The sequence below is a fragment of the Corapipo altera genome, unplaced genomic scaffold, assembly GCF_003945725.1.
Source record: "Corapipo altera isolate COAL_440 unplaced genomic scaffold, ASM394572v1 322, whole genome shotgun sequence".
NCBI classification, from domain to species: Eukaryota; Metazoa; Chordata; class Aves; order Passeriformes; family Pipridae; genus Corapipo; species Corapipo altera.
The window spans coordinates 116,716-143,600 of record NW_020885090.1 but is presented as its reverse complement, the minus strand read 5'-3'; the positions used below and the strand labels follow the sequence as shown (position 1 = coordinate 143,600).

Genomic DNA, 26,885 nt, shown 5'->3' with positions numbered 1-26,885 from the left:
TGAGAGGGATGGGGGAGGCCATATCCTTCCCATCCCCCTTGGGGCACATGTGTGGGGTGGAGATGCCTTGGGCTGCCCCGTGGGGCTGCAGCCTGAAAGGCTTTGCTGCCAGGGCATGATATGAGCTGGGATTCTGCCAGCAAGGTGCTCCAAAGCGTGGGGTGTGCTGTCTGTTGTCATCACTTTTGGGCCTTTAGAAAGCTCAAAGGGCTCCAGGACAGAGCTTGCCGCTCCCTTGGTTTGACCTGGACTGAGCTGGGTTCCTGGAGGCGCAGAAGAGATGCTCTATCCTGGCAAGTAGAGTGGAGAGATGTGTGTCCAGTCTCTGCTGTTTGGGTGGTAGCTGTGGGATCCTCCATTGGAAGTGGCTGGTGGAGTCTGGGATGGGCTGCATGGTTGGAACCCAGTGCCTCTTCCTGGCCCTGCCTCCTCCCTTCTCCTCATTGGGCTCCACAGGTTGCTCTGTGTTTTTCCCCCGTCGGCTCCAAACTGCGGCTCCGCAGCAGGAGGTTCCCAGCCCTCGTCAGCTGCACCACCATTGACTGGTTCCAGGAGTGGCCACGGGAGGCCCTGGAGTCTGTCAGCCTCTGCTTCCTGAGAGACATGGGGGCTGTAGAGGTGAGAGCTAACACAGAGTCACACAATCTGCTGAGCTGGAAGGGACCCACAAAGATCATCCAGTCCAACCCTTGGCCCTGCACAGGCCCATCCCCAAGAGTCACCCCCTGTGCCCCAGAGGATCAGCCAAACCCTCCTGGAGCTCTGGCAGCCTTGGGGCTGTGCCCACTGCCCTGGGGAGCCTGGGCAGTGCCCAACCAGCCTCTGGGGGAAGAACCTTTGGCTGAGATCCAACCTGAGCCTGTCCTGACGCAGCTCCAGCCATTCCCTGGCTGCTGTCCCTGGTCCCCCCAGAGCAGAGCTCAGTCCCTGCCCCTCCTCTGCCCCTGCCCAGGAAGGTGGAACTGCAGCTGAACACACCAAGTGCCCTCAGTGTCCTCACACGCCTTCAAATCAAGGCCCTTCCCCATCCTTGTTGCCTCCTTTGGACACTCTCTAATGGCTCAATCTCTTCCTTCCATTGTGTCCCCCCAAACTGCCCCAGTGTTGCAGGTGGGGCCTGCGACACAGAGCCAGGACACCTGGGTGTCTGTCCAGAGGGGCACTGCTAGTAGCACTGAAGCGCATCAAACTCAACCAAAGTGTCCTTGAAACAAGGTCCAGGTTTTTCAGAGAGGGACATGGACGCTGGCAGCAGTGCCACGGGCACCACGCTCCTGGGCATTGATGGCATTGCCAGGGAAGGACTGCTCTGCCAGCACAAAGGCAGCTCCAACCCAGCACAGAAAATAACCTGATGCTCCTGATCACTGCAGGGAACACACACTCTGCTCTCCCCACACGTGTCTGAGCCTCTGGAATTCTCGAGGGCAAAAATATTTCAAGTTCTCATTGATGGCAACATGCTGCTGGATTAAGGGAGATTAATTTCTGTTTATTTACTTTTTCTGGGAAGGATTTGGGAAGAATAAAGTCTACAATGTTTCTTTTTAGGAGTGTGCACTTTTCCCATTTGTACAGAAGAGAAACCTAAATTTATACTTAAAAGGCTGTTATTTTGTAGAGCTGAGTGCTAGAAAAATTGCTTGGAATAAGATAATATGTGAGATAAAAAGATATAAAAAGAGGTATAAAGTACATAAGCAGACAAAGTTATTTTAGAGATAACAGTGAAAAGGGATCAGCTTAGGTGTTACTGTGCTGCAGTAGAAAGAAAAGTTACCAAATTCCTGTATATTCAGCACAGCCTTGTGTTATATATAGTTTTCTATTTAAAATAGTTTATCCTTGTCTTCTCATCTTGCCTGTAGGATTCAGTGAAAGATTCAATAAGCAAATTCATGGCCCATGTCCACATCAGTGTCAATGAGATGTCCCGGCTGTACCTGAGCAACGAGCGCCGCTACAACTACACCACCCCAAAGTCCTTCCTGGAGCAAATCAAACTCTACCAGAACCTGCTGCTGAAAAAGGACGAGGATTTAAAGGCAAAAACGGAGCGGCTGGAGAACGGCCTGGAGAAGCTCAACAGCACCTCTGCACAGGTAACAACCCCGGAGGGCTCCAAGGGGATGGTTTTCCTGTTTCTCTGTCAGAGACATCTCTGCATCCTGGTTTGAAGGACAATTTTACAGGCTAAGACTGTACAGGGAAAAAAATGGTGCTGGATCCTGGCTCTAGTCTGGCTTTGGGTTCCTGGAGGAGCAGAAGTGATGCTCTGTCCTGGAAAGGAGAATGGAGAGATGTGTGTCCAGTCTCTGCTGTTTAGTTGGTAACTGAAAGATCACAGTAGGTAAAATGAGATTGGGATCCAGCTGGCTGTGTCATCGTCCTTTAATGGTTAAATTTAATCTATGGTGACAAAATAGCTCATAAAATACAGGGACAATCAGTGATTTTTAGAGTTGCATCCAGGAAATCCACAATAACTTCAGCAAGACTCCTTCAAACTAAATGCATGCTCTTAAAATAAGGCTGATGTTCATTTTCCCTTGCACTGTGTTATCCATCTTTAAGGAAAACTAATGCATGTCTGAAATACAGATTAGTCATGCCAAAATGCCCCTGCTAAAGAGCCACACTGGCACTGTCCCCTGGCAATGAGTAGAAGTTTTTCTGGGTATTTCCCAAACCTCTGTAGAGACACAAACTGCCTCTCAGTGCTTTGCTCTTTACATCTGTTGCTTACCTCCCATTTTTCTCTTCATTTCATATTCTGTTATCTCTTACAAATGGTAAACATTACAAACTTCTAATGCACCTCTCCTGAAGCTTCTCTGAAGGAAAGCAGGGGCTGATGTGAATGAGGGACTGGCTGGTCCATTCCATTCCATATATCTGCTCTGGATAGTGCTGGGGGCATAAATCATGTCTGTCACACTCCATGGGACACAGGCCTGTCTGGAGGGTGATGGATGGGCTGTGCTGGTGCCTCTCAGTGCTGACATCTCCATCTCACTTCAAACAGTTGCTTTTCTCATGGTGCAGGACAGGTCTGTGAGGACATAGGAGGAAGGACCATATGTCATGTCCCCTTTGCAGGTTTTAGCACCTTGCAGAGTCACAGAATGTGCTGAGCTGGAAGGGACCCACAAGGATCACTGAGTCCAACCCTCAGCCCTGCACAGGCCCATCCCTAAGAGCCACCCCCTGTGCCCCAGAGGATCAGCCAAACCCTCCTGGAGCTCTGGCAGCCTTGGGGCTGTGCCCACTGCCCTGGGGAGCCTGGGCAGTGCCCAACCAGCCTCTGGGGGAAGAACCTTTGGTTAAAACTTTCTGCCAATAATGCCGGGGTCATGGATTCAATCCCCTGTATGGGCCATTCACTTAAGAGTTGGATTCGATGATCCCTGTGTGTCCTTTCTAACTCAGAATATTCTGCGACTCTGTGTAATATCAAACCTAAATCTCCCCTGACAGAACTTCAGGTCCCAATGTTGCAGGTGCAGAATGTTGCCCCAGGGCAGAGCAGAGCAGGACAATCCCCTCCCTGATGCCCCCAGGACAGGGATGTCCCTCCTGGCTGCCAGGGCACTGCTGACTCAGGGACAACTGGCACCACCAGGACCCCCAGGGCCCTTTCCCAGCACTGCTCTCCAGCATCTCATTCCCAGTCTGTCTGTCCATCTGAGGTTGCCCCATCCCAGGGGCAGAATCCAGGACTTCCTCTTGTTGAACTTCCCATGGTTGGAAGCAGCTGAGGTTGAACAGGCGGGAGCAGAGAGCAGTGACAGCAGTGACAGCAGTGACACCCACCTGGGCAATGAGAACATGCCCTCACTGCACACACCTCTCACCTCCCCTCACCCGTGGAGGCCAAAGCTCTGCTGACCCGTGAGGTGCTGCTGTTGTTGATGATTCCCCAGTAGAGGACAAGATGATCTTTTTTATTGAGAGCAACTGATCTGAACCTCATCTTTGGAGAACAAGTCCCTGTAGTGTCTTTTGTGTGTTCTTCAGGCCTCTCTTCAGTGGGTGCTGTGCTGGCAGGGTTCTCACACAGCAGGTGCTGAGACAATGGTGGAGAACTGGGGAGGCAGTGGGAAGGATGGGAAACCACAGCACCAGGGGGTCTGGGAGATTTTACTGTTGCAGGAAGGGTGAAAGGGCACAAAGTTTGTGTCTGGCTGGAGTGAGGCTTGGGGGGAGAGGTGCCTGATGGTGAAGTTGATTAAGATGCAGAGCAGTGAGGACAAATATGTCAAATTTGAATCTAAAATTAGCACTGGGGGCCTAAAATTAAACACCTTAATTATCAGATGTGCGCAATAGTCAAACTGCTCCTGATTTGAAACCAGAGTGTGGATATTCAGCACTACTGGAAATCATGCCAGTATGTTCCATCTTGAATATGGATTTAAAAGCCTGAACTTTACATTCACCCATCAAAATGCTCAGTCTTGGGGCTGAGGAAGTGACAAGTCTTCTCTCTCACTCAGCTGTGTCATCCGCAGGTGTGCTGGTGGTGCTTGGAGTTGATCCACTGGGGGGAGGAGGGTTTTGATACCTGGGTATGACCTGGTTGTGCCCTGGGCCTGAGCACTGGTGCTATTGAGCACCGTTCTCCAGAGTCCTGTAGCTTGGATGGCATGACAGTTAATGATGAGTTTATGTGTTTCTATAGACTGTGCAGTGTGGCCTCAGCACGAGGGACTGTTGTGCCAGGAGCTGCAGACACTTTTTGACTTGGCTGCTCCAGTTTCAAATTAATCTCTCTGCCTCCTTTATCTCTTCTCTCCCCCCATTTTTTTTTTTTCTTCTGAGATTTGTACATCTGTGTATTGTTGCTTCTACAGAAACACTTTCCATCAGCTTACAGCCCTCTCTCCCTGCAGACAGCAGTGTCCTCAGCACTCAGAACAGCAGAAGCCTCCTTCCTATTAGGACATAATGGATTGGGAAGATGTGTGGGATGAGTCATTTGTTTTTCAGAGTGCTGTTTGCCATGGAGAGGTCAGCACTGAGATCAGAGCCCACTGCTGAGTAATTCTGAGGATGCCTTTGGTTAATATTGCATCACTGCATTCCCGATTTGAATCTGGCTTGTGCTATCAATTAATCGCTGACCTTTGTGATGTATTTTGTGTTCTTGAAACCAGGCAGGGACAATCAGATAAAATGAGTCTTCTGGGAGCCTGCCCTCCAGGTTTTCTGTTCTTTAATAATTTTTCTCATGCTGTCCTGGTGATAGGCAACTGCTTCTCCCTTCCCTCCCCTGCTGAAGTCACAGCACATTACCCTTGAATCTCTCCTTTGCTTTGCTCTTTCCCTTTCCACCTCCCATTACTAATTGCTTATCCAATTGTTCTGCACTCAGGAAGCTGCTCACAGGTTTCTCATAAAGTCACAGAATCACAGAATGGCTGTGTTTGGAAGGACCTTAAGGATCGTCTCATTCCAACCACCTTCCATGGGCAGGGACACCTTCCACTAGCCTAGGTTGCTCCAAACCCCATCCAACCTGGCCTTGAATACTTCCTGGGATGGGGCAACCACAGCTTCTCTGGGCAACCTGTACCAGGGCCTCCCCACCCTCACAGGGAAGAATTTCTTCTCTATATTTAACCTAAATTTCCCCTCTTTCAGTTTGAAGCCATCCCATGTCCTGTCACTGCAGGCCCTTGTAAATAGTCCCTCCTCAGCCTTCCTGCATTTTTAAAATGCTGACAACATTGTAGCCAGTGATCTCCCCTTTCATTCCTGCCTGTGCTTGGCAGGGCACTCTCTGTTCCCCCGGGCTGTGCTGAGCTCAGCTGACACCTGCTGCCTTTGTAAAGCTCTTGGGTGCCCGTGGATTTTAATCCGCTGCTTGTTTTGTCCTGGTCATGTAAAACCCTGAAGCTGCTGTTTGTGTGTATATCCAGCACACAAAGGCTGGGTTTCAGGCAGCAGGTCCCAGGCTGTATCTGCCATCAGCAAAGCCCCCTTCAATTCCCTGCAATCCCCCAAGAGCCGGAGCTGAACAAGGAGCTGCCGCCGAGTTTGTCAAATGAGGGGATTAAGTGTTCCTGTAAGCCTGGATTTACAGCCCTACCTTTGTCCTGGTGAAAGCAGCCCCACAGTGCCAGCAGCAGGGGATGGTGATGGATGAAGGGCATGCAGAGACTCCTGAGGAACTGCTCTCCACGTGAGGCTGATGCCAAAGTCAACAGCTGCAGTTTGGAGATTGCAACTTGTGCTCTCCTTTCTGGTGTCAAAATGGATCTCACCAAAAACAAGGGACTGGCTTCCCTTCTAGGGAATATTTCTGCGTAGGTAAAGATGTGCCCCAGGAACTCTTAGTGATCCTTTAGGAGCCTGAAGATCAGGACTGTGAAAACCTCCGTGGTCTGCCCAGAGCCTAGGTAATTTCACTGACATGGGAGATTTTAGAAAGAGATTTTCTGTGTGCAAGTGGGAGCCTGTGTGACCTCCCGACCATGCAAACACTCCTGGGAGGGAGCAGCTGCTCAGTGGAGCAGTGTGTGAGGAGCTGCCACCATGACTGTGCCTCTTGGGGACCAGCTCAGTGGGACATCCCTTCTCAGGCTCATCTGACATCACATTCAAAGCCCCTTGAGCCTTGGAGTTGGACCTGTCAGCAGATCCCAATTGTAATCTTTCTGGGTGAAAAATTATGTTAGAAAGAAATTCTTCCCTGTGAGGGTGGGGAGGCCTTGGCACAGGTTGCCCAGAGAAGCTGTGGCTGCCCCATCCCTGGAAGTGTTCAAGGCCAGGTTGGATGGGGTTTGGAAGGTGTCCCTGCCCATGGCAGGGGTTGGAACTAGATGATCTTTAAGATCCCTTCCAACCCCAACCATTCTGTGATTCTGCGGCTCTGTGGTTCCGGGTGGACAGGTCTTCCTCAAAACCACCATGTGCTCAATCCTGCTGGTGTCAGGTTCAGAAGTGAAACAAAAAATGGAGGGGCAGGCACTGATTTCTTCTCTCTGGTGACCAGTGACAGGACCCAAGGGAATGTCTGGAGCTGTGTCAGGGGAGGGTTAGGTTGGAGAATAGAAAAAGGCTCTTCCCCCAGAGGCTGGTTGGGCACTACCCAGGCTCCCCAGGGCAGTGGGCACAGCCCCAAGGCTGCCAGAGCTCCAGGAGGGTTTGGACAATGCTCTCAGGGACAGGGTGGGATTGTTGGGGATGGGCCTGTGGCAGGGCCAGGAGTTGGACTTTGATGATATTTGTGGGTCTCTTCCGACTCTGGAGATTCTATGGTTCTAGAATTGTATCCCAGGTCATCTCTCCCACAAAACACTTGCCCACAGCACCTGTAGATCTCCAGATAGGGGAGATGTGACATCAGAGCTCATGTTCAAAGCTGGTGTATTTGGGTTTACAATGACAGAAGCTTCCTGCAAGTGCCTGGTCCGTGATGGGGCTCCTGGGTTGTATAAAGATCACCCCAAGAATATCTGAAATATGCTTCCTCCTACTTCCCATTGGATCCTGCCCAAAGCAGTGTCCATGTTACCTTAGTCCCTCTGTCCAGTCTCCAAGCAGAGGCAGGGAGCAGGGGTGGGACAATTCCCGTAGCAGTGCATCCTACTGGTGCTGGGATCTCCCCAGCTGGGTTCCTCACGGGGCTCCTCAGTGCTGCCAGGCTGCTTGGTGCAGCACAGGAGAGCAGGAGTGTCCTTCCACAGCTGGAAATGTTGCTTCCCAGGGCTCTGCCTCACACACAAGCCCTCCCTGCCTTTGGGTCCCACTCAGGGCTACCGGGGATTGTCCCTGCTTCCACATGTGCCTTCCCTCCAGGTGGATGAGCTGAAGGCCAAGCTGGCAGCTCAGGAGGTGGAGCTGAAGCAGAAGAGTGAGGATGCTGACAAGCTGATCCAGGTGGTGGGGGTGGAGACAGAGAAGGTGAGCAGGAAAAAGGCCGTGGCCGACGAGGAGGAGAGGAAGGTGGCACTGATCACCCAGGAGGTGGAGCAGAAGCAGAAGGACTGTGAGGAGGACCTGGCCAAGGCTGAGCCTGCCCTGGCAGCTGCCCAGGCTGCTCTCAACACCCTCAACAAGGTAAGGTGAGGATTCCCAGGGGGATCCAGTATCTTTCTTCAGTGTTGGGGGAATGGGGCTGTTTCATCTGATGGCCCAAGTTTCTGGGCATTGTATTGTCCCTCCTCCGGGTTCTTCCCAGCTGGTTCACACTGTGTTCCTGGTGTAACTTGGAGCAGCCACGAGACTGCACCGTGTTCCCATTTACTCATCTCCATGGAAAGGAGCAGACAAAACCAGTCCAAAGGAACATGCCACTGGGGAAATGTATAACCAGGAAATAAGGACTGCTCTGATTGCAGGAGACCAACTGACTGATTTAGGAAAGACTTTTGGTACCTTGGAAGGTTTGTCCTCCAAGGCTGCTCCAGGGGTTCCCATTTGGAGCCCAACAGACACGTACCTGCAATTTCTTTTGATCTGCAGTTCATGCAGCATCCTGGAGCACCAAACTCCCACTGCACACAAGGCACAGGGAAAATCCAGGAGCTGGAAAATCCAGGGTTATTATTGCCATGATCACAGCAAGGAATGGCACAGTCCACCCTCAAACCATGGTTCAGTCACAGCCCTGTTGGGAGGCAGGAAGGTGACTGAGCCGTCCAGAATGGGGGTTCTGTTGGATTAGATTTTGGGAAAGATGGGATTTTGGGTTTTGCTGCAGAGACATGTGCTTTGGTTTTGGTTCATGGAAGGCAAAGGACTGTACAAAAGGAAGGTGTTTGTCTTTCATTGGTTTTGGTTTTGTGCTGGAGCTGTGGAGTATCTCATTAGACAAAGATGGGGACATGCTGGGATTCTCTCCAGGACCTGTAAAGCAGTAGTAGCAGAGCACTGGAAGCCATGGGCTCCTTTATCTGCTGATTGGAAATGCATCAGAGAGCCTGACCTGCTCTCTGACATAAATAATCAGCAATGCTTATGTGTGTATATTTAGTTTCTCCCCAATTATCTCAGGCATTTTACTTGGACAGCACAGTTATATGCAACATTAATAGGTCAAACAGTGAGCAAAGCTGGTGAGAAGAATCCAGTAATATAGATATAGTCAGCTCCCAGGGAGCTCAGTGAGGATGTGGATTTGTGGACAGTCCTGTGACACTGTCACCTGACAGTGCAAAAGAAGAGCAGCCATGGCCATAGGGATGTGTGTCTTGTGCAGAGTGTGTGGAGAGGGGGGGAGAGCAGATGCCTTTGCACTAATCTAGGGGAAGGAGTACAGAATCATGGAATATGCTGAATTGGAAGAGACCCACAAGGATCATCCAGTCCAACTCCTGGCCCTGCACAGGCCCATCCCCAAGAGTCACCCCCTGTGCCCCAGAGGATCAGCCAAACCCTCCCGGAGCTCTGGCAGCCTTGGGGCTGTGCCCACTGCCCTGGGGAGCCTGGGCAGTGCTTGATTTCTGCTCCTTTGTTTGTGGTGGGAGGATTGTCTTTCAGATGCTTTAAATAGTTCCCTTTGGTGCCCTCAGAATCCTCTGTACCCACACTGCTTTCAGAAGGGCTGGTCAGGCTCAGCCTATGGCAGGGTTTAGCCTCTCATTCTGTTCCTTACAGTTTAAACTTTCCTTTTCCTTTTTTTCCATGTAAGCCAAGAGTGACCCTGGACTGAGTCACCCCAGCTTTGACTGTGCCAGGGGGACCTTCTGCAGCCCCTCTGCCCCTGCTTTAGTGTTAGTGCCTTTTGCAGAGGTTGGTGGCAGTGAGAGTGACTGAGGCAAATTGAGAGGCTATACTTATGGAGAGATACGTATATACATAAATGAGATAGTTTTATATATATATATATATAATATATAAAAATTATTTCATTTAAGTATATACTGTAAGATAATTAAGGTAGTTATTCTATGGACCATGATGGGTTGTGAGAGATGCAGTGCAGAGCACCTGCAAAATACAAAAATGCATACCCAGATGTGTTAGTGAATTTGAAAATGTGAGAAATCAGTGTTTAGAGACAAAAATGCCCTTTTAGCTCCTCCAGTGCAGTTTGGCTGCTTGCCCTGCGAGGGTACCTGGGCTCTTTCTCAGTAGCTGCATTCCCTGGGCCCTGAGGATAGCAGGACATGGGACCCAGTGGATCTGGTGTTTTGGCATCATCATCTCAGCTTGGGGAGGAGGGAGCATGAAGGGGAACATGAAGAGAAGCTCTGAAGGCTGTTCTAGAGGGGCTGAGGGATATTTCTAGAGGTTATTATTTGGAAACATTTCTTTCTTCCTTATCCCAGTCATCTGAGAGAGCAGGAAACATCCAGCTCCCCCAGGCAGCAGGGAAAGGGTGGGAGTGTGGGGAGGAGCAGTGTGCTGAGCTGGTGCCAGGTGGGATGTCAGGAGCTGGATGCAGGGAGTGGAGCAGGTGTGCTGGGAAGATGCAGAGCGGTGCTCTAAAGGCAGCGTTGTGGGGGCTGAGAGGAGCCCAGTTTATCAGACTGATGGCTTGGGAGCCTGACTCCACTAGTGCAGAGTGCAAAGCAAGCTCATTCATTTTTTTCTAACAACCTTGTTTTCCCCTTTCCAGACCAACCTGACAGAGCTGAGATCCTTTGGGTCACCCCCGTCTGCCGTCAGCAACGTCACTGCGGCCGTGATGGTGCTGACGGCCCCGGGAGGGAAGATCCCCAAGGACAGGAGCTGGAAAGCAGCCAGAGTGGCCATGGCCAGGGTGGATGGCTTCCTGGACTCCCTGATCAAGTTCAACAAGGAGAACATCCACGAGAACTGCCTCAAAGCCCTCCAGCCTTATTTACAAGACCCCAAGTTCAACCCCGAGTTCGTGGCCACCAAGTCGGCGGCGGCGGCCGGGCTGTGCTCCTGGGTGGTGAACATCGTGCGCTTCCACGGCGTGTTCTGTGAGGTGCAGCCCAAGAGGCAGGCCCTGAGCAGGGCCAATGCCGAGCTGGCAGCAGCCCAGGACAAGCTGGGCACCATCAAGGCCAAAATTGCTGTAAGTGCCCTGTGGTGGGACCCGTCACTGCCTGGGGAGAAATCCCCCGCTGTGGAGAAAGCTGCTTCTCTGCACTTTTGGGTTTTTTTAAGGGCAGGTTGGGGATCCAAAGGTTTGGGCCATTGTAGGGTTTTCTATCCCTTGTGTTTCACTGAAGCCCAGAAATGCAGCTGTGTTCTGGGCTGCAGCACAGGAAGAGTGGGCAGCAGGGTGAGGGGGGAATTCTGCCCCTCTGCACCACTCTGGTGAGACCACAGCTGCACTGTTGCCTCCAGCTCTGGGACAGTCAACATAGGAAGGATGTGAAGCTGCTGGAATCAATCCAGGAAGTCACAAAGGCTCTCTGAGGTTTGGAGCCTCCCTGCTCTGGAGACAGACTGGGAGAGCTGGGGGTGTTCAGCCTGAGGAAGAGAAGGCTCCAGGGAGCCACTTGGAGCCACTTCCAGTGCCTAAAGGGGCTCCAGGAGAGCTGGAGAGGGACTTTGGACAAGGGCCTGGAGGGACAGAACAAGGGGGAATGGCTTCAGACTGATAAAGAGTAGAGTTAGATTGGATATTAGAAGGAAAGTCTTCCCTGTGAGGGTGGGGAGGCCCTGGCACAGGTTGCCCAGAGAAGCTGTGGCTGCCCCATCCCTGGAAGTGTCCAAGGCCAGGTTGGACAGGGCTTGGAGGAACCTGGTCTAGTGGAAGGTGTCCCTGCCCATGGCAGGGGGTGAAATGAGATGGTCTTTAAGTTCCCTTTCCACCCAAACCATTCTGGGATTCTCTAACTGGAGGACTGGATGCTTTCTAAATTCCATCGGTTATTCTCCAACCTTGAACCTGAAGAGGAGGGTTAATTAGGAATTCTTTCTACTCCCACCTAATTTTTGTAATGTAATTTACTTCTTCTCATGGATCCTCAGGAAACTCCTTATCTCAAACAAATGTGTACCCAGTGTGTGCACAGGGCAGAGGGGAGGCACTGGAGGCTGATTCAGAGCTGGGCTGGCCCTGTGCTCAGGCCCTGGGGATGGACAGGATTTGCAGGATCACAACTACTCTGGTAGGAGCCTCGTTGGTCCCAGCACAGCTCCCTGGCAGCACATCTTGTACCTTATTTGGGTTTTTCCTACTTAATAAATAAATAAATAAAAAAATTATCTGAATAGAAGAAATTCCAGCATGATTAAAAGTGCATTTCCACAGGGTGCGGCTTCAGGCCTTTAGAAAATCATTCCTTCAGAAAATCATCTCTATGTAAAAACACATCCTGCTTTATGCTGCTTTTCTCTGTGGTCCCTCCAGGCTGATACCTGCTAAGAACAGAGTGTGGGAATAAGCTCCTCCAGAACCTGCCTGGTTTTAGGCTGCTTTGGCTCTGGGATCCACTTTGGGAGTGGGATCCCCTCCATGGCTGGAACTGCAGCTGGGGAAGAGTCCCAGGGAGTGCCCGAGGGGCCCTGCCAGGGGCAGCAGGTCCCTGCACTCATGTTTTCCACCAGCACATCTTCCTCTCAGAAAACACATCACTCTTTTGATGTTTCTGATGGTTTATTATTCTTAAAATGCTTACTACACTTTTTACCTGGAAATACAGAAACCCAGTGCTGAGCTCTCTGGTCGCCCCTTCCTGCTGCAGATGAAAGGAGCAGGAATGGATTTAGTGGGCATTAGTGTCTAATTCTCCCCCCTCAGATGTGCAATACAGTGCTGGGGAACTTTTTTCATCCCTTTATGCTTCTCTTTTCAAAAGCTTTTAATGCCTGGGCTTTTCTTTTTGCTTTTTTCTTTTTTCTTCTTTTTTAAAGGAGTGGGATTTTGTTAAAGCAAATTGCAATCTTTGGGGAGATTACTGGTACCTCTCTGGCATGCACTTACAAAACTGCCTGGTTTAGGTGCATTTTCCCCTCTGCAGATGGGTAATGCTGCTGCTCAGCGTGGGATGGATGTGGAGGTACATCCTTGCTTGTCGAGCTGGGATATCTTGGGCAGCTTCACTGCTGTGGGGCTGATTCATTCCTGCTCACAGCTGGGCCCCAAGATGTCACATACCCATTTTTAGTAATAAATGAGACTATTCTGATTGTCTGAAACACTAAATACCTTTCCCTCTCCTTTGCCTGCCTAGGAAATATGATGCTGTGGCCCTGAGGAGGGTGGAGGTAGAAGCCAGAGGTGTGTTCACAGCTGTATTTGTGTGTTACTCTGGAGTGTGTCTGGTGGGGTCCTGCAGATATGGCCTGTTCTTCAGACCAGATATATGTGTATATTCTATAGATACTCAATTATCAGATTGTGCTTGAATAATGGGATTTGATCTATGAGGCTTTGTAGGCACATACATCCATATGCACACAGGGACAGAAACTTTTTGTGTTATTAGTTCCAAGGCAGGTCAAGGAGAGACTGCTTTGTGTTTGCCAGTATCCAGGATGGCTGAAGAGATCCCTAATATAATCCTTTTTCATTTTCAGGTTTGTTTCTAGTGTGTATCTCAGTGTTAAAGTGATTTACAAGCAGTTTAGCCTTAAGCAGTCTGCACTGGGTGCAGATAAAATCAATTATTACTTCTCTTATCAGAACTGAAATGCTCCAAGTGCTTGTGGGAGCTGTTGATTTGTTTTAGATCAGAGTGTGAACAGCTCTGTCCAAGCAAAGGGCTCTTCAGCTTTTTCTCCAGGTGCTTCCTAGCCCTGAAGCTCCATGCACTGATGTCCATGGGAGGTGGTCCCACCTCTCTGTGGGCTCCTGGTGCAGCTTTCGGCAACTTTTAGAGCAGCACAATTTTACTGACTTCCTTGTGATATTCCCTTCTCGAAACAGGGATGGGTATGGCTTGGATGTGGTTCGGCTGTGCCTCCAGCTGCTCCAGGAACCCCTTTAGGGATTTAAACACAGTCTGGGGAGGCAGCAGAGCCTCAAGGACTGCTCTGAGATCAAGGGGCTGCAGCATCAGGATGTATCAGATTTGATTTCCTCAGCTGCCTGCTCATTTCTTAGCTACAGCACTGTCCTGGGGGCTTGGCCATAAGGACCCCCGGCCTTACCCAGTTTAAATTCACACCAGGGCCAAGCCCCAAATAACTTAGTTTTGGGTGTCCTTTGCCTCTGCCTTGCGCTGAGGGTGTGAGTTCCAGCAGGAGCACAGCCCAGCCCTGCTCTGTGCTGGCTTGTGATGCTGGCCAGGATGGGTGAGCTGGGCCTGGCCAGTCCTGCCACAGGGCCAGGCAACTCTGTTTGCCTGAGCATCACAGGATCACAGAATGGTTTGGGTTGAAGGGACCTCACAGTTCATCTCCTTTCACTCCCTGCCATGGGCAGGGACACCTTCCACTAGACCAGGTTGCTCCAAGCCCCATCCAACCTGGCCTTGGACAGACACTTCCAGGGATGGGGCAGCCACAGCTTCTCTGGGCAACCTGTGCCAGGGCCTCCCCACCCTCACAGGGAAGACTTTCCTTCTAATATCCAACCTAAAGCTGTTCTCTTTCAATCTGAAGCCACTGCTCCTTGTTCTGTCCCTCCAGGCCCTAGCCCCAGGTTCCTCTCCAGCTCTCTTGGAGTGCCTTTAGGCACTGTATGGGGCTCTAAGTTCTCCCCAGAGCCTTCTCTTCCCCAGGCTGAACACCCCCAGCTCTCTGAGCCTTTCCTCATGGCAGTGGTGCTCCAGCCCTCAGTGTGTTTTTGTGGCCTCCTCTGGACTCGCTCCAACAGCTCCAAATCCTCCTTGTGTTGTTCAAGCTGTGCTGTTGCTTTCTCCTGTTTCCCATGCAGCGCCTTGACCAGAACCTGGGCAGGCTCAGAGCCCAGTTCGAGGAGGCCACTTCAGACAAACTCAAGTGTCAGCAAGAGGCTGCAGCGACAGCGAGAACCATCGCCCTGGCCAACCGGCTGGTGAGTGTCACAACTGCAGCTCGGGGGGCACCACAGGGAGGGACCAGGTGCTGAGATGAACCACGTGCACACAGCACGTTCCATCCCCTCCTTTGTTGGGAATACATTTACTGCACTGCAGCAAGTTTCAGTAATGAAAATGCTTTTGCACTGGCCGTTTTCATCCATCAGGACAGCTGAGCTCGTTAAAGGGACTGGCTCTGCTCTCTTCACAGCTCTCGCCTCCTGTTTTGTGCTTTAAATGTGTCATCAAGTACAGAGGGGCCAAAACTATATGGCTCAAAAAACAAAGGTAGGAACTTGCAGCTTTGCAGGTTTTGAAATGAGAAAAATTAGAGTGAAAAGCTCTCTAAAAGCAGCACCTGTCCCTGTTACCCAGACACCCAGTCTGTGGTGTCTGCAGCCCCCCATCCTCTGCAGAGCAAGACTGAAGAGATGTCAGAGGCTGGGAGGCAATGTCTGCTGCCCTCACTGCCCCATCAGCTGGAGCCCCAGCTCACTCCCAGTGCTGCAAATGCACCCAGTGCTTCATATTTTGGCCTCTGCACTGGCTGTTAACCTGGAGCCAGTTTCTTCTTCAAGCAGGGGGATGGGGCTGCAGGAGCCTGGTCTGTGCTGAGCTCTGCCCTGGGGGTGAGGGGAAGGAACTGGTTCCAGCATCTGGCTCTGCTGGCTCAGGCTCATCCCCAGCACACCAGAGCCCAGCCAGTCTGTGGTTTGACCTCCCTGACCCCCTGTGCCTGCAGGGAGGATGCAGGTGGTGGTTCAGACCTCTCTGAGGGCTCTACACTCCCGCACAGCTCCTGCTGCAGCTCTGGGATGGGAAGTGCAGGTTATTGGCCAGTGATGCAGCTCTTGGAGCTATACAGCTCATGGGGTTAGAGGGTGCAGCTGAGGCTGGAGACACCCGAGGGGTGCAGAACACCTGGAAACCTTGATAGACTCACAGAACCATAGAATGGGTTGGGCTGGAAGGGACTTTAAGCACCATCTCCTTCCAATCCCCTCCCATGGGCAAGGACACCTTCCACTATACCAGACACACAAATTCATGAAGCTTTCCAAATGTGACAGGCTGGAAGAGCTGGAGGTGTTCAGCCTGGAGAAGAGAAGGTTGTGTGGAGACCTCAGAGCACCTTCCAGGATCTGAAGGGGCTACATAGAAGCTGGAGGGGGGGCTGTTCATCAGGAACTGGAGTGACAGGACAAGGGGGAGTGGGTACAAACTGAAAGAGTGCAAATTTAGGTTCAATATATGGAAGGAATTTTTCCCTGTGAGACCCTGGCACAGGTTGCCCAGAGAAGCTGTGGCTGCCCCATCCCTGGAAGTGTCCAAGGCCAGGCTGGATGGGGCTTGGAGCAACCTGGGATAGTGGAAGGTGTTGCTGCTCACAGCAGGAGGTGGAATTAGGTGGTCTTTAAGGTCTCTTCCCACCCAAACCTTTCTATGATTCTATGACACCACATCCTAGACCATGCTGGTTCCATTTCTTCCTCACCCCATGACCTGGGAACAGCTTCCAACCTTAACGATTCCATGATTCTATACTGAATTGATGAAATTCATCATTTTGCAGAGTAGGTAGGGAACTACCTTCATCCCAACCTCCTGCTGTGCACTGCACACCATCTCTTGTGGCGTCCTGGCTTTGATCTAGGAATAGCTCCTGACAGCCCTCACTGGTGTGCAGTTCATTTGACATTCAGGATGTGTCACCTGTGTGGTTGTGGGCAGAAATAAGTTCCCAGACTTTGAAATAAACACATTTGAGGTTGTCTGAAGAATAGAACTGAACAGAGAATGATGCTTTGGAATAACAAATGAACCTGGGGGCTGAAGGCAATCCCAGCCCTGACAGTGCCAGATTGGCATCTCCTGAACTTCACGTGACCTAAGGAAGATGCTCCAGGATCCAAGGGACAGGGAGGAGTGATCTGTGCGCCAGAGAGGGAGGCTGGCTGGTGTTGGAGTTTGTGAGTGGGTGTTGCTAATGCAGCATATGACATTTAGTGATGACAAATGCAAAATAATGTGTGCAGGGAAAACAAACTGTAATCATGCAGTTACATGGATGGGGCCTAATTGCACTATTATCACTCACTGAAGAGCTCTTGGAGTGGTTGAAATGAGTTCTCAGGAACAGCAACATGGCACTTGACTGGAGGAAGAAAGACAAACTTAATATTAGTAATTAGTAGAAAAAACCTCAGGAAACAGAACTTAAACATCATTGTATCAGGTTGTCAGTGCCTCCATCCCACGTGCCTGAGCAGGGGGTTAACCCAGCTCAGGAGGCTGGGGACAACTTAGAAAAGCTACAGCCAAATATAGAACCACTTCTGTGTGAGAAGAGAGGAAACAGTTCGGGACTCTTCGTTCTGGAAAAGGTGTAGAGGGGATGGATGTGAGAGATTCCTCTAAAATCATGACTGGTGTGCAGAAGGTGAATGGGGAGTGGGTGTTCACTATCCCTCATTATCAAAGGCTAAAGGGAATCCCATGAGTAGCTTTTAATTTGCTGCTTGCTAAATAAAAAGAACTCCAATGACTTCTAGGATCTGAGGTGGAAGACATCTGGGATGTCTCGAACATATTAAAACTGGCAGTAGTGTGTGATTCAAGCAAAGGACAAGAAAAGACCTGTAGGACCAAAGTGGATAAAAAGTAACCTGAAGAAATTAATTAGGAGTACGTAGCCACTCTACAAGAATTAGGAAACTCAGATGAATAAAGACTTCTTGGTCTTAGAGATGCTCTGGGAGTAGTATGGGATTTGACCTCAAGGAGGCTGGAGGGAAGAACTTGAGATGCTTCATCTGTAAAAACTACAAAGGAAAAATGGAAGAACTGGACTCTGCACTGTAACTGTAGTTGAGATTAAGGATAATTTAGGTATGATCCTTAAAATTAACCAATAGCCTAAAAAGAGTGTTTTGCTTCTTTTTCAACAAGTAGGATAAGGTAAGGACTGATATGTGGGCTGAGACTAGGGTCTGTCCAGCTTCAGGTGGACTCCAGAAAATGCCCAGAACAGAGCAGGATCAGGGCAGCTATAGGCTGTGCTGCCTGATCCCTGCTATTTTCCAGCCTTCATATGCTCCACTATAAGGAATGTGGATTTACAAGGTAAGACAACCTTATAAGACTGAGAACATAAAAATGGGAATTCCCCCAGATGAAGAGAAAGCACTGCTGAAGGTAAAATAACTGGATGGTCTCAATATGGAACCACAAGAATGGGCTGAAATTCAGTGATACAAGTTGCAGACATAACTATGGATTTATAGCAGATTGTTCATTTCTGAGCCAGGAGCCCATTGCAGAAACCAGTGAGGACCATTGTGTTTGATCAGGCTTTGCCCTACCTGTCATGTAGCCCTAAGAAAGGCAGATGTGCTTCTAATCCTATCACAAGTAGCTTTCTAGCAAGGGTAAGGGGACAATGACACAGTCTGAGATCAGCAAAAGGCACTGGGGAACCTCTGCAGCTCTGTGAGGAGGGTGGTGGTTCATGTTCGTGACAGAGCAGCTCAGCTGGGGCAGGTTTAGGAGCAGCTCTGAGGTCAGATGGGGCACTGAAAACCTGAGGCTGCTCTTTCTGTTCCTGGGAGGAGCCAGACTGCCCAGGGGACAGTCCCTGACTCAAAGAGGCAGCTTTGGCAAGGCAGAAGGAACATCAGAGGTGTTCATTCTTGAGTTCACCATTCTGGTTGCCCAGAGAAGCTGTGGCACTTCTCTGGAAGTGTCCAAGGCCAGGTTGGATGGGGCTTGGAGCAACCTGGTCTAGTGGAAGGTGTCCCTGCCCATGGCTGGGGGTGGGATGAGAAGGTTTAAGGTCCCTTCCAACCCAAACTATTCTGAGATTCCATGATTCTCTGAATCACAGTCAAGCGGGATGAGCTGGTGCATGGGTGCACAGTTTCACAGTGATGATGTAGACAGTCTATAAAGAATTGTGAAAATGATCCCAAGTGATGCAGATATGAAACACCAGGTAGGTAAATGTAATGTAGTGTATATTGGAAAAATCAAGTTTTACTTTGCATGCCCTGTAAGTGGTGCTGAGCAGGTTATTATCAGTCTGGAATGAAAGGCTGGAGCTAAGAGTTCTGTGAGTCTGTGAGCTCTGTGCTCCCAGAGGCAAAAAACCCTCACCAAACCCCAAACCAATCTGAAACTGGATGTTAGGGTTTATTAGGAAAAGAAGAGAGAACAAAACAGAGAAAAATCCCCATCTCTGTATGAATGCATTCTAAATAAATCTTGAATGTGCAGCATTCCTACCGCCCCCTCTGCTGCGCCTCAAAGGCCAGAGGAGAATGGAAATGGTGCAGAGACAGGAACAATAAAAGAAACTGGATAATAAAGATTGCATCATTCTGTACGGATAAAGATTGCAAGGAAAATGAAAAGGCTGCTTCTGAGTGAGGAATTACTGAAGAGGCTAAAGCTCTTCAACTCCAAAGGAGGCAGCAGAGGGGTACTGAGGGCTTGGAATAGTGAGTGGTGCGGAGAAGCTGGTGCCAGCAGGATCATTCCACTGGTTTTCCACTGGACCAACAGGTTTTATCAGTTGAAAAGTTCAGGCAGCACGTCAGAGATGTACTTTTTTACAGGAAGCACAGCTGAACTGTGTATCTGCTGCCCACAGGGTGCTGTAGATGCCAAAAGTTTGGTTGGTATCCATGGCAGCTTTGGCTCAGTCATGAAGGGAAAAATCATCAGTGGCTGTTGAGCACAAAGATCAGTCACAGAATGTGCTGAGTTGGAAGGGACCCACAAGGATCACTGAATCCAACCCTCAGCCCTGCACAGGATCATCCCCAAGAGCCACACCATGTGCCATCATCCCTCTTAACACTTCCCTCCCTCCTGCCCTAATCTCCCAGAGTATCTTGCCTAAATAGTGTCATTTTTTTTCCATTAAAATAGGTTTGCAGAAATGGCTTTTAACTGACAAGGCAGGATTAGGTTAAATATTAGGAAGGAATTGTTCCCTGTGAGGGTGGGGAGGCCCTGGCACAGGCTGCCCAGAGAAGCTGTGGCTGCCTCATCCCTGGATTCAAGGTTGGAGGGGGCTTGGAGCAACCTGGGATGGTGGAAGGTGTCCCTGCCAGTGGAATTGGGTGGAATGAGATGAACCTTCACCCTTCCAACCCATTCCATGGGCCTATGAATGTTTAATTTGATTTGGGCATTTGCAGGTTGGGGGCCTGGCCTCTGAGAACGTGAGATGGGCTGAGGCTGTGAAGGCCTTCAAAGAGCAGCAGAGCACCTTGTGTGGGGATGTCTTGCTGATCACGGCCTTCGTGTCCTACCTGGGCTACTTCACCAGGAAATACCGCCAGGACCTCCTGGAGGGTGTCTGGAAACCATATCTGCACCAGCTCAAAGTAAGTCCTGATTCCTCTGAAAAGCTGCTGTTCCTGGGATTAACATGGCCATGAATTCTGATGTCCACAAGGATCCCCAAGGGAGAGGATCTCTCAAATGAGGGGCAACCCTGTGTCCCTGCTGAGTTGGGTTAGGGAGCAGGATGTAACCACGTGTGATTTATGCCTCTGTGGGGCAGTTGTGGTGTCCTTCCTCCATGAAATTGTCTTGATTCCTCCACGTGCAGAGAAAAATCCCAAGCCTGGAGCCCAGGACGATACTCTGCAGTTCTGACCAGCCATCAGGGATGGCCTGGAAGGAGGGACTTGCATGGAGAAGAAATTGCTTGGAGCAGGCAGAGCTCACTGCCAGCTCTCTGGTAGGCTTGGAAAAGCTCCAGGTGTTTTTTTAATGCTGGACACAAGCTCTGTTCGTGCTGGCCATGCCTCTCAGCTGGTTGTATCCATGTCTTGCTGTTAGGACCAGATGGAGATCATCATGCTGCAAACTCATTTAATATTTTGCTAATTTTTAGCAGGTTCTTCTCATACATCAGGAAATAATGCCAAGAATCTTTTAAGTTAGATCACAGTGGGGCAGTGATGGCCAAATCAAAGGGCTGAGAAAATCAGCCAGTTCCTTAGCCTGAGAGAGGAAAAAGTTCATTCTGCATTTTTTAATACTAAACCAGAAACTTAGTTAAGAAATGCAGTATTGTTCCAAAAATGACCCGTCTCTGTGCTTAGAAATTTCAAGGATATGCCTCAAATTCTAATAGGAAGTGAAAGGCCCACTCTGCTCAGACATCTGGCACAGGTAACTCTGGCTGTCACACCCAGCAATGGCCTCCCCTGTCAGAGAAGCATTTCTGGGCCTCCTAATGCTGTTTTGCAGCAGAACAGCTGCCTTATGAGGGGGTTAGTGATGTCCTTCCAGGCTGTCTCAGAGAGAGTGACAGGGAGGAGTGTGATCTGAGCCAGTGGAGCTTGGGCTGGTTTAGGGCAGGCAAAAACCTTGGATTGCTTGTACAGTTTGTGTTTGTTTAAAACAGGATTGGGGAAAGAAAACTAGATCAAAAGGACCCTGTAGAATGGAAAACCAGTGATAAATCATGGAATCATAGAATGGTTTGTGTTGGAAGGGACTCTAAAGACATCTCATTCCAAACCCCTGCCATGGGCAGCAACACCTTCCACCAGCCCAGGTTGCTCCAAGTCCCATCCAACCTGGCCTTGGACACTTCCCGGAATGAGGCAGCCACAGCTTCTCTGGGCAACCTGTGCCAGGGCCTCACCATCCTCACAGGGAAGAATTTCTTCCCAGTAACCCATCTAACCCTGCCCTCTGTCTTGAAGCCATTCCTCCTTGTTCTGTCCCTCCAGGCCCTTGACCAAAGTCTCTTTCCAGCTCTCTCGGAGCCCCTTTAGGCCCTTGAAGGGGCTCTCAGGTCTCCCTGGAGCCTTCTCTTCCCCAGCTGTTCCAACCTGTCTCTAAGGCAGAGGGGCTCCAGCCCTCGGAGGGTCTTCATGGCCTCCTTTGGGCTGTCTCCAGCTGCTCCACATCCTTCTGATGTTGGTTCCTTCAGAGTTGAAGGCAGCTCTGCACGTGGGGTCTCATCAAAGCGGAGTAGGTGGGGAAAATGCCCTCCCTCCTCCTGCTCACACTGCTGGTGATGCAGATAAATCTGCTTTATCAGTCTTTAATTAAGCTAACTTTCTGTGAAATAACCCACTAGAAGCCTCTGTCCTCTCCCCCCAGGTGCCCATCCCTGTAAGCCCGTGCCTGGACCCCCTGGCCGTGCTGGTGGACGAGGCGGCCGTGGCGGGCTGGCACAACGAGGGGCTCCCGGCCGACCGCACCTCCGCCGAGAACGCCACCATCCTGAGCACCTGCGAGCGCTGGCCCCTCCTGGTGGACCCCCAGCTCCAGGGCATCCAATGGATCAAAGCAAGATATGGCCCAGGGCTCCGTGTGCTCCGGGTTGGGAACAAGGGGTAAAGCAGCCTCCTCACACAGTGACACTGGGGATGGGCCGCCTGGGGTGTTTGTTTGACTGTTTGACTGTGCTGTCAGAGCCAGTGACACTGAGGCAAATCCAGCTCTGGATTTGCTCATATTATCACAGAATCACAGAATCAAGGAGGTTGGAAAAGACCTCTGAGATCATCCAGTCCAACCCATGACCCAACCCCACCTTGTCACCCAGACCATGGCACTGATGCCACATCCAGGCTCTGCTCAAACACCTTCAGGGACGGGGACTGCACCCCCTCCCTGGGCAGCCCATTCCAAGGGCTGATCCCTCTCTCTGGGAAGAACTTCTTCCCAATGTCCAACCTAAACCTGCCCTGGTGCAGCTCAAGGCTGTGCCCTCTTGTCCTACTGCTGGTTCCTGGCAGCAGAGCCCGACCCCCCCCGGCTCCCCCCTCCTGTCAGGGAGTTGCAGAGAGTGAGAAGGTCTCCCCTGAGCTTCCTCCTCTCCAGGCTGAGCCCCCCCAGCTCCCTCAGCTGCTCCTCACAGCACTTGTGCTCCAGACCCTTCCCCAGCCTCGTTGCCCTTCTCTGGACCTGCTCCAGCCCCTCCATGTCCTTCCTGAACTGAGGGCCCAGAGCTGGACACAGCACTAGAAAACTATCTGCTATTCATTACCAAAATGATGGAGGTTTCTCATTAAACAAGGGGTCTGTTTAGAGCCTGGCTCAGTTACCATAGAAACTCCTCTGAAAGTGAGGATGGAGTGAGCTGTGTGCTGAGGAGAGCTCTGTGTGGCACAGAATCCCAGGATAGATTGGGTTGGAAGGGACCTTAAAACTCAACTCATTCCAACCCCCTGCCATGGTCAGGGTCATCTTCCACTAGACCAGGTTGCTCCAAGCCCCATCCAACCTGACCTTGAATACTTCCAGGGGTGGGGCAGCCACAGCTCCTCTTGGCAACAGGCCTGTAGTGTCCTCCATCGGGTTTATTGTAGATGTCATGTCCTGGTTTAGTCTCATCCAGGAGGGTGAGCAGGGCTTCCTACCTCTTGGAAAGAGAGAGAGGGCTTGGCATGGACAACCAAGCTGCCAGGAGGGTCACCATGCCCTGCAGACCAGTTGGGCTGATGCTGCTCCCACTTGGCACCAGCTGGACTTTCTCATTGCAGCACCCCTGCATTGATCCAGATAAATCTTTCATGGGAAGGCTTTTCCACTCCTGGCTCTTATCTCCAGTCAGCCCTCAGACTGCTCTCTTGCTGTATCAGCTTGCACCCATCTCTGCCCAGTAGTGAGGAGCCCCAGAGTCAAAACCCTGCTGAGATGTCTGAGCACTGAGGTTGGTTTTGAATACAGAGGAAAGCTCTGGCAACAGCCAAGAGTGGCCCAAGCCTGGTGCTTGAAAATTCATGTAGATTTGGAGATGCCTTGGGGTTGCCCATGTTTCACTGGTGCCTCCTCTGTGGTTGCCCAGGTTGTTTTGCTGGTGCCTCCTCAGTTTTCCTCCTAGAAAATAATGAGTTACTGGATCTGATCTGGAATCAAAATAAGGTGAACTGCACCAATGGGTTCTGGGGGAAACAAGGTATTTGCTAAAAACAACTCCAGCTTTGCTCACTGATGCCCAGACTCTTCTTGGGAAAGTCATAGTGATCACTGCTTGCTCTTGGAGCTCTGAGACCTCATTCTCTTTTTTGGACAGCCCAGACTCTGTAAATGCCACTTTCTGCATCAGGCCTTGACCCTTCTTACCCCTCTTCCTCTCCCCAAATGTTGCCACATGCCTATAGCTGTGTGGACCCCTCTCTGTCCCCACATCCTCCTCAATAACAGTGTCATACCCTGCTCTGCTGCAGGAGGTACCTACCAGTGCTGCTCCCCACAGGTACCTGGACACGCTGGAACGAGCTCTGGCTGCAGGAGAACTGGTTTTGATTGAAAACCTGGAGGAATCTGTGGATCCAGTGTTGGGACCATTACTGGGGCGAGAAACAATCAAGAAAGGCTGGTGAGCTGGGGAAGAGGGGTTGGTGGCACATGTGGGTGGGGGCTGGGGGTGTTGTGCTCTCTGTTCCTCACCTCAGATCGTGGCTATTCAGATCCAGCAGCAGTGACATCCTGCCTTCAGGGGTGAAGGCTTTTTAAATCAGGCAATCACAGGTAATTCAGACACAGGATGGCTTGAAAATCAACCTGGATTTCTCATTTCATTGCACGGTGTCATTCAAACCTCACGTGAAAAGAGAGACCTGTAATTGTCTCCCTGTGTAGTGACCACTGTCCTGACACTAAATTATTACCAAAATAGCTCTTGCTGTTGTGGAGTAAAAGTAGCCTTGAATTTTAGCAAACACTGCACAGAGTTCAGGAGTACAGCTCCAGGTTTGAGCATTAAGGATATAAAGTGTTTCTTAATGAGGTCAGGTTCTCCATGGCAGCTCTGGGCCCCTCCAGCCCAGAGGAGGTCAGAGACAGGGGCAGGCCTTTGTCCTTACGTTCTTAAGGATTATTTCCTTACTTGCCAAAATACCCCAGGGTGTTGTAAACTGCTGGGCAAGGCAAACTGTCTGCAAAGTGTGCAGGGGAAAACACCATGAGAAGGGTGGCTGAGTGTGGGTTTGGCTGCAGGATGGAGGAGGAAAATCAGTCCCAGGGAAGGGATTGAAATGCTGAAGAATGTTGAGTTGGGGGTACAGCAGTGAGGGTGCCAATCCTCATCCCCCCTCCAGTGAAGCACCTTTTGGGGCTGTATGTGTCTGCTCTCAGAACTCCCTGTGGAATCATGTACTTCCTAAGAAAGGGGAAATGAATTATAAATCACATAGGAAGTCCATGGGATTCGTGTTTCCAGGCCATGAGCCCAGACCCCATGGACAGATGCTGTCAGGCCCAGCGTCCCTGTGGTTCCTGTACTGGGTGGTTTCTCTCTGCTTCTGTTTCACAGCTGTAAAAGTAACTGAGGGGCCAAGAGGACACTGAGTGAGTGATGTTTGGCTGGGAAGAGTGTTCAGACTCCCCTGACAACGTCACCATTCCTGCAGCAGTCCCAGTGCAGCCCTGAAAGCATTTCTAGTTTCTCTTGGTCTCTGGTTCCCATGGGCTTTGTTAATATAGAATCACAGAATGGTTTGAGTTGGAAGGGACCTTAAAGACGATCCAGTCCCACCCCCTGCCATGGGCAGGGACATCTCCCACCAGCCCAGGTTGCTCCAAGCCCTGTCCAACCTGGCCTTGGGCATTTCCAGGGATGGGGCAGCCACAGCTTCTCTGGGCAACCTGTGCCAGGGCCTCACCACCCTCACAGGGAAGAATTTCCTCCTATCATCCATCTAACCTCGCTCTCTTTTAGTTTGAAGCCATTCTCCCTTATCCTGTCACTCCAGTTCCTGATGAACAGTCCCTCTCCACCTTCCCTGTAGCCCTTTAAGATGCTGGAAGGACACAATTAGGTCTTCACAAAACCTTCTCTCTTCCAGGCTGAACAGCCCCAGCTCTCTCAGCCTGTCTCTGTAGGGGAGGTGTCCAGTCCTCTTATCAACTTCATGGTTTCCCCTGGACTCCAACAGTTTCGTGTCGTTTTCATACTGGGGAACACTGTACTCAGTGCTTCAGGTGGGGTCTCACCAGGGCAGTAGAGGGGGAGAATTCCCTCCCTTGACCTGCTGCCCACACTGCTTTTGGTGCAGCCCAGGATTTGTTTGGCTTTCTGGGCTGGGTTAAACTTGGGTTCAGATCATGTTGCTGTGAGCTTTAGTCTTCATGTCAGAAGTGCAAAACAGGAGGAGATTGGGTTTTCCTGGGAGATGTTACCTCCTTTGAATGGCCACCAGTTGCTCTCCAAATGTGGCTTCACTGCTCAAGCTCAGTGCAACTGCAGAGTTGGCCTGATCAGAGCCAACAGACTGGGCAATTCTAGATGTGACCAATGAAAAGTTGCCACAGATTTATCACAGAGTATTCTGCATTGGAAGGGACCCACAAGGATCATCGAGTCCAGCTCTTAAGTGAATGGCCCATATGAGTATCAAACCTGTGACCTCATTGCTGAGAGGCTTTTCCTCCCTGTAACTCCAACTTTAAGGTAGAATTCAACCTCTCTCAATAGCCAGGAGGGTTCATGGCTGGAGTGGCCATGCTGCTGCTGGAAAATGTGAGCCTTCTCAAACAGAATCCAAGATGCAGGGGCAGCTTTCTGGGACTTTTCTCCTAGATTAGAAGTGACTCAGATGTCACTGCCAACTTTTAATACTTTTGCTCTAATAGTGATTTGTGTGTCGAGTGCCAAGTCCTGGTAGGTGCCACTGACTGAGACCTCCATTTGTCCTGGGGTGAACCACCCTGGGGTGAACCACCTCCTGGCTCATCTTCTAATTGCAGGTACATCAAAATTGGAGACAAAGAGTGTGAGTTCAGCCCTGCTTTCCGCCTCATCCTGCACACGAAGCTGGCAAACCCCCACTTCCCACCGGAGCTGCAGGCCCAGTGCACCCTCATCAACTTCACTGTCACCAGGGACGGGCTGGAGGAGCAGCTGCTGGCAGCTGTGGTCAGCATGGAGAGGCCTGACCTGGAGGAGCTCAAGGTCAGGAGCTGCAGTTTACACTGGGAGCAAGAATAAATTATTATTATTATTATTATTATTATTATTATTATTATTATTATTAT

The 26,885-nt window shown here is 50.6% G+C and overlaps 1 protein-coding gene across 5 annotated transcripts in view; it reads left to right on the top strand.

The window, feature by feature from the left end:
- DNAH9 (dynein axonemal heavy chain 9) overlaps positions 1-26,885 on the top strand; it is a 185,387-nt gene that overhangs the window by 78,085 nt on the left and 80,417 nt on the right. For 4 of the 5 annotated variants that reach the window (XM_027669562.1, XM_027669563.1, XM_027669564.1 and 1 more), the window contains 9 exons: positions 457-618; positions 1,869-2,102; positions 7,804-8,064; positions 10,568-10,993; positions 14,750-14,869; positions 20,075-20,263; positions 22,002-22,237; positions 24,106-24,228; positions 26,598-26,802. In XM_027669562.1, coding sequence (XP_027525363.1) covers positions 457-618; positions 1,869-2,102; positions 7,804-8,064; positions 10,568-10,993; positions 14,750-14,869; positions 20,075-20,263; positions 22,002-22,237; positions 24,106-24,228; positions 26,598-26,802 — 1,956 coding nt within the window. The remainder of the gene's footprint in view (positions 1-456; positions 619-1,868; positions 2,103-7,803; positions 8,065-10,567; positions 10,994-14,749; positions 14,870-20,074; positions 20,264-22,001; positions 22,238-24,105; positions 24,229-26,597; positions 26,803-26,885) is intronic. The other variant, XM_027669560.1, reaches the window with a different exon arrangement.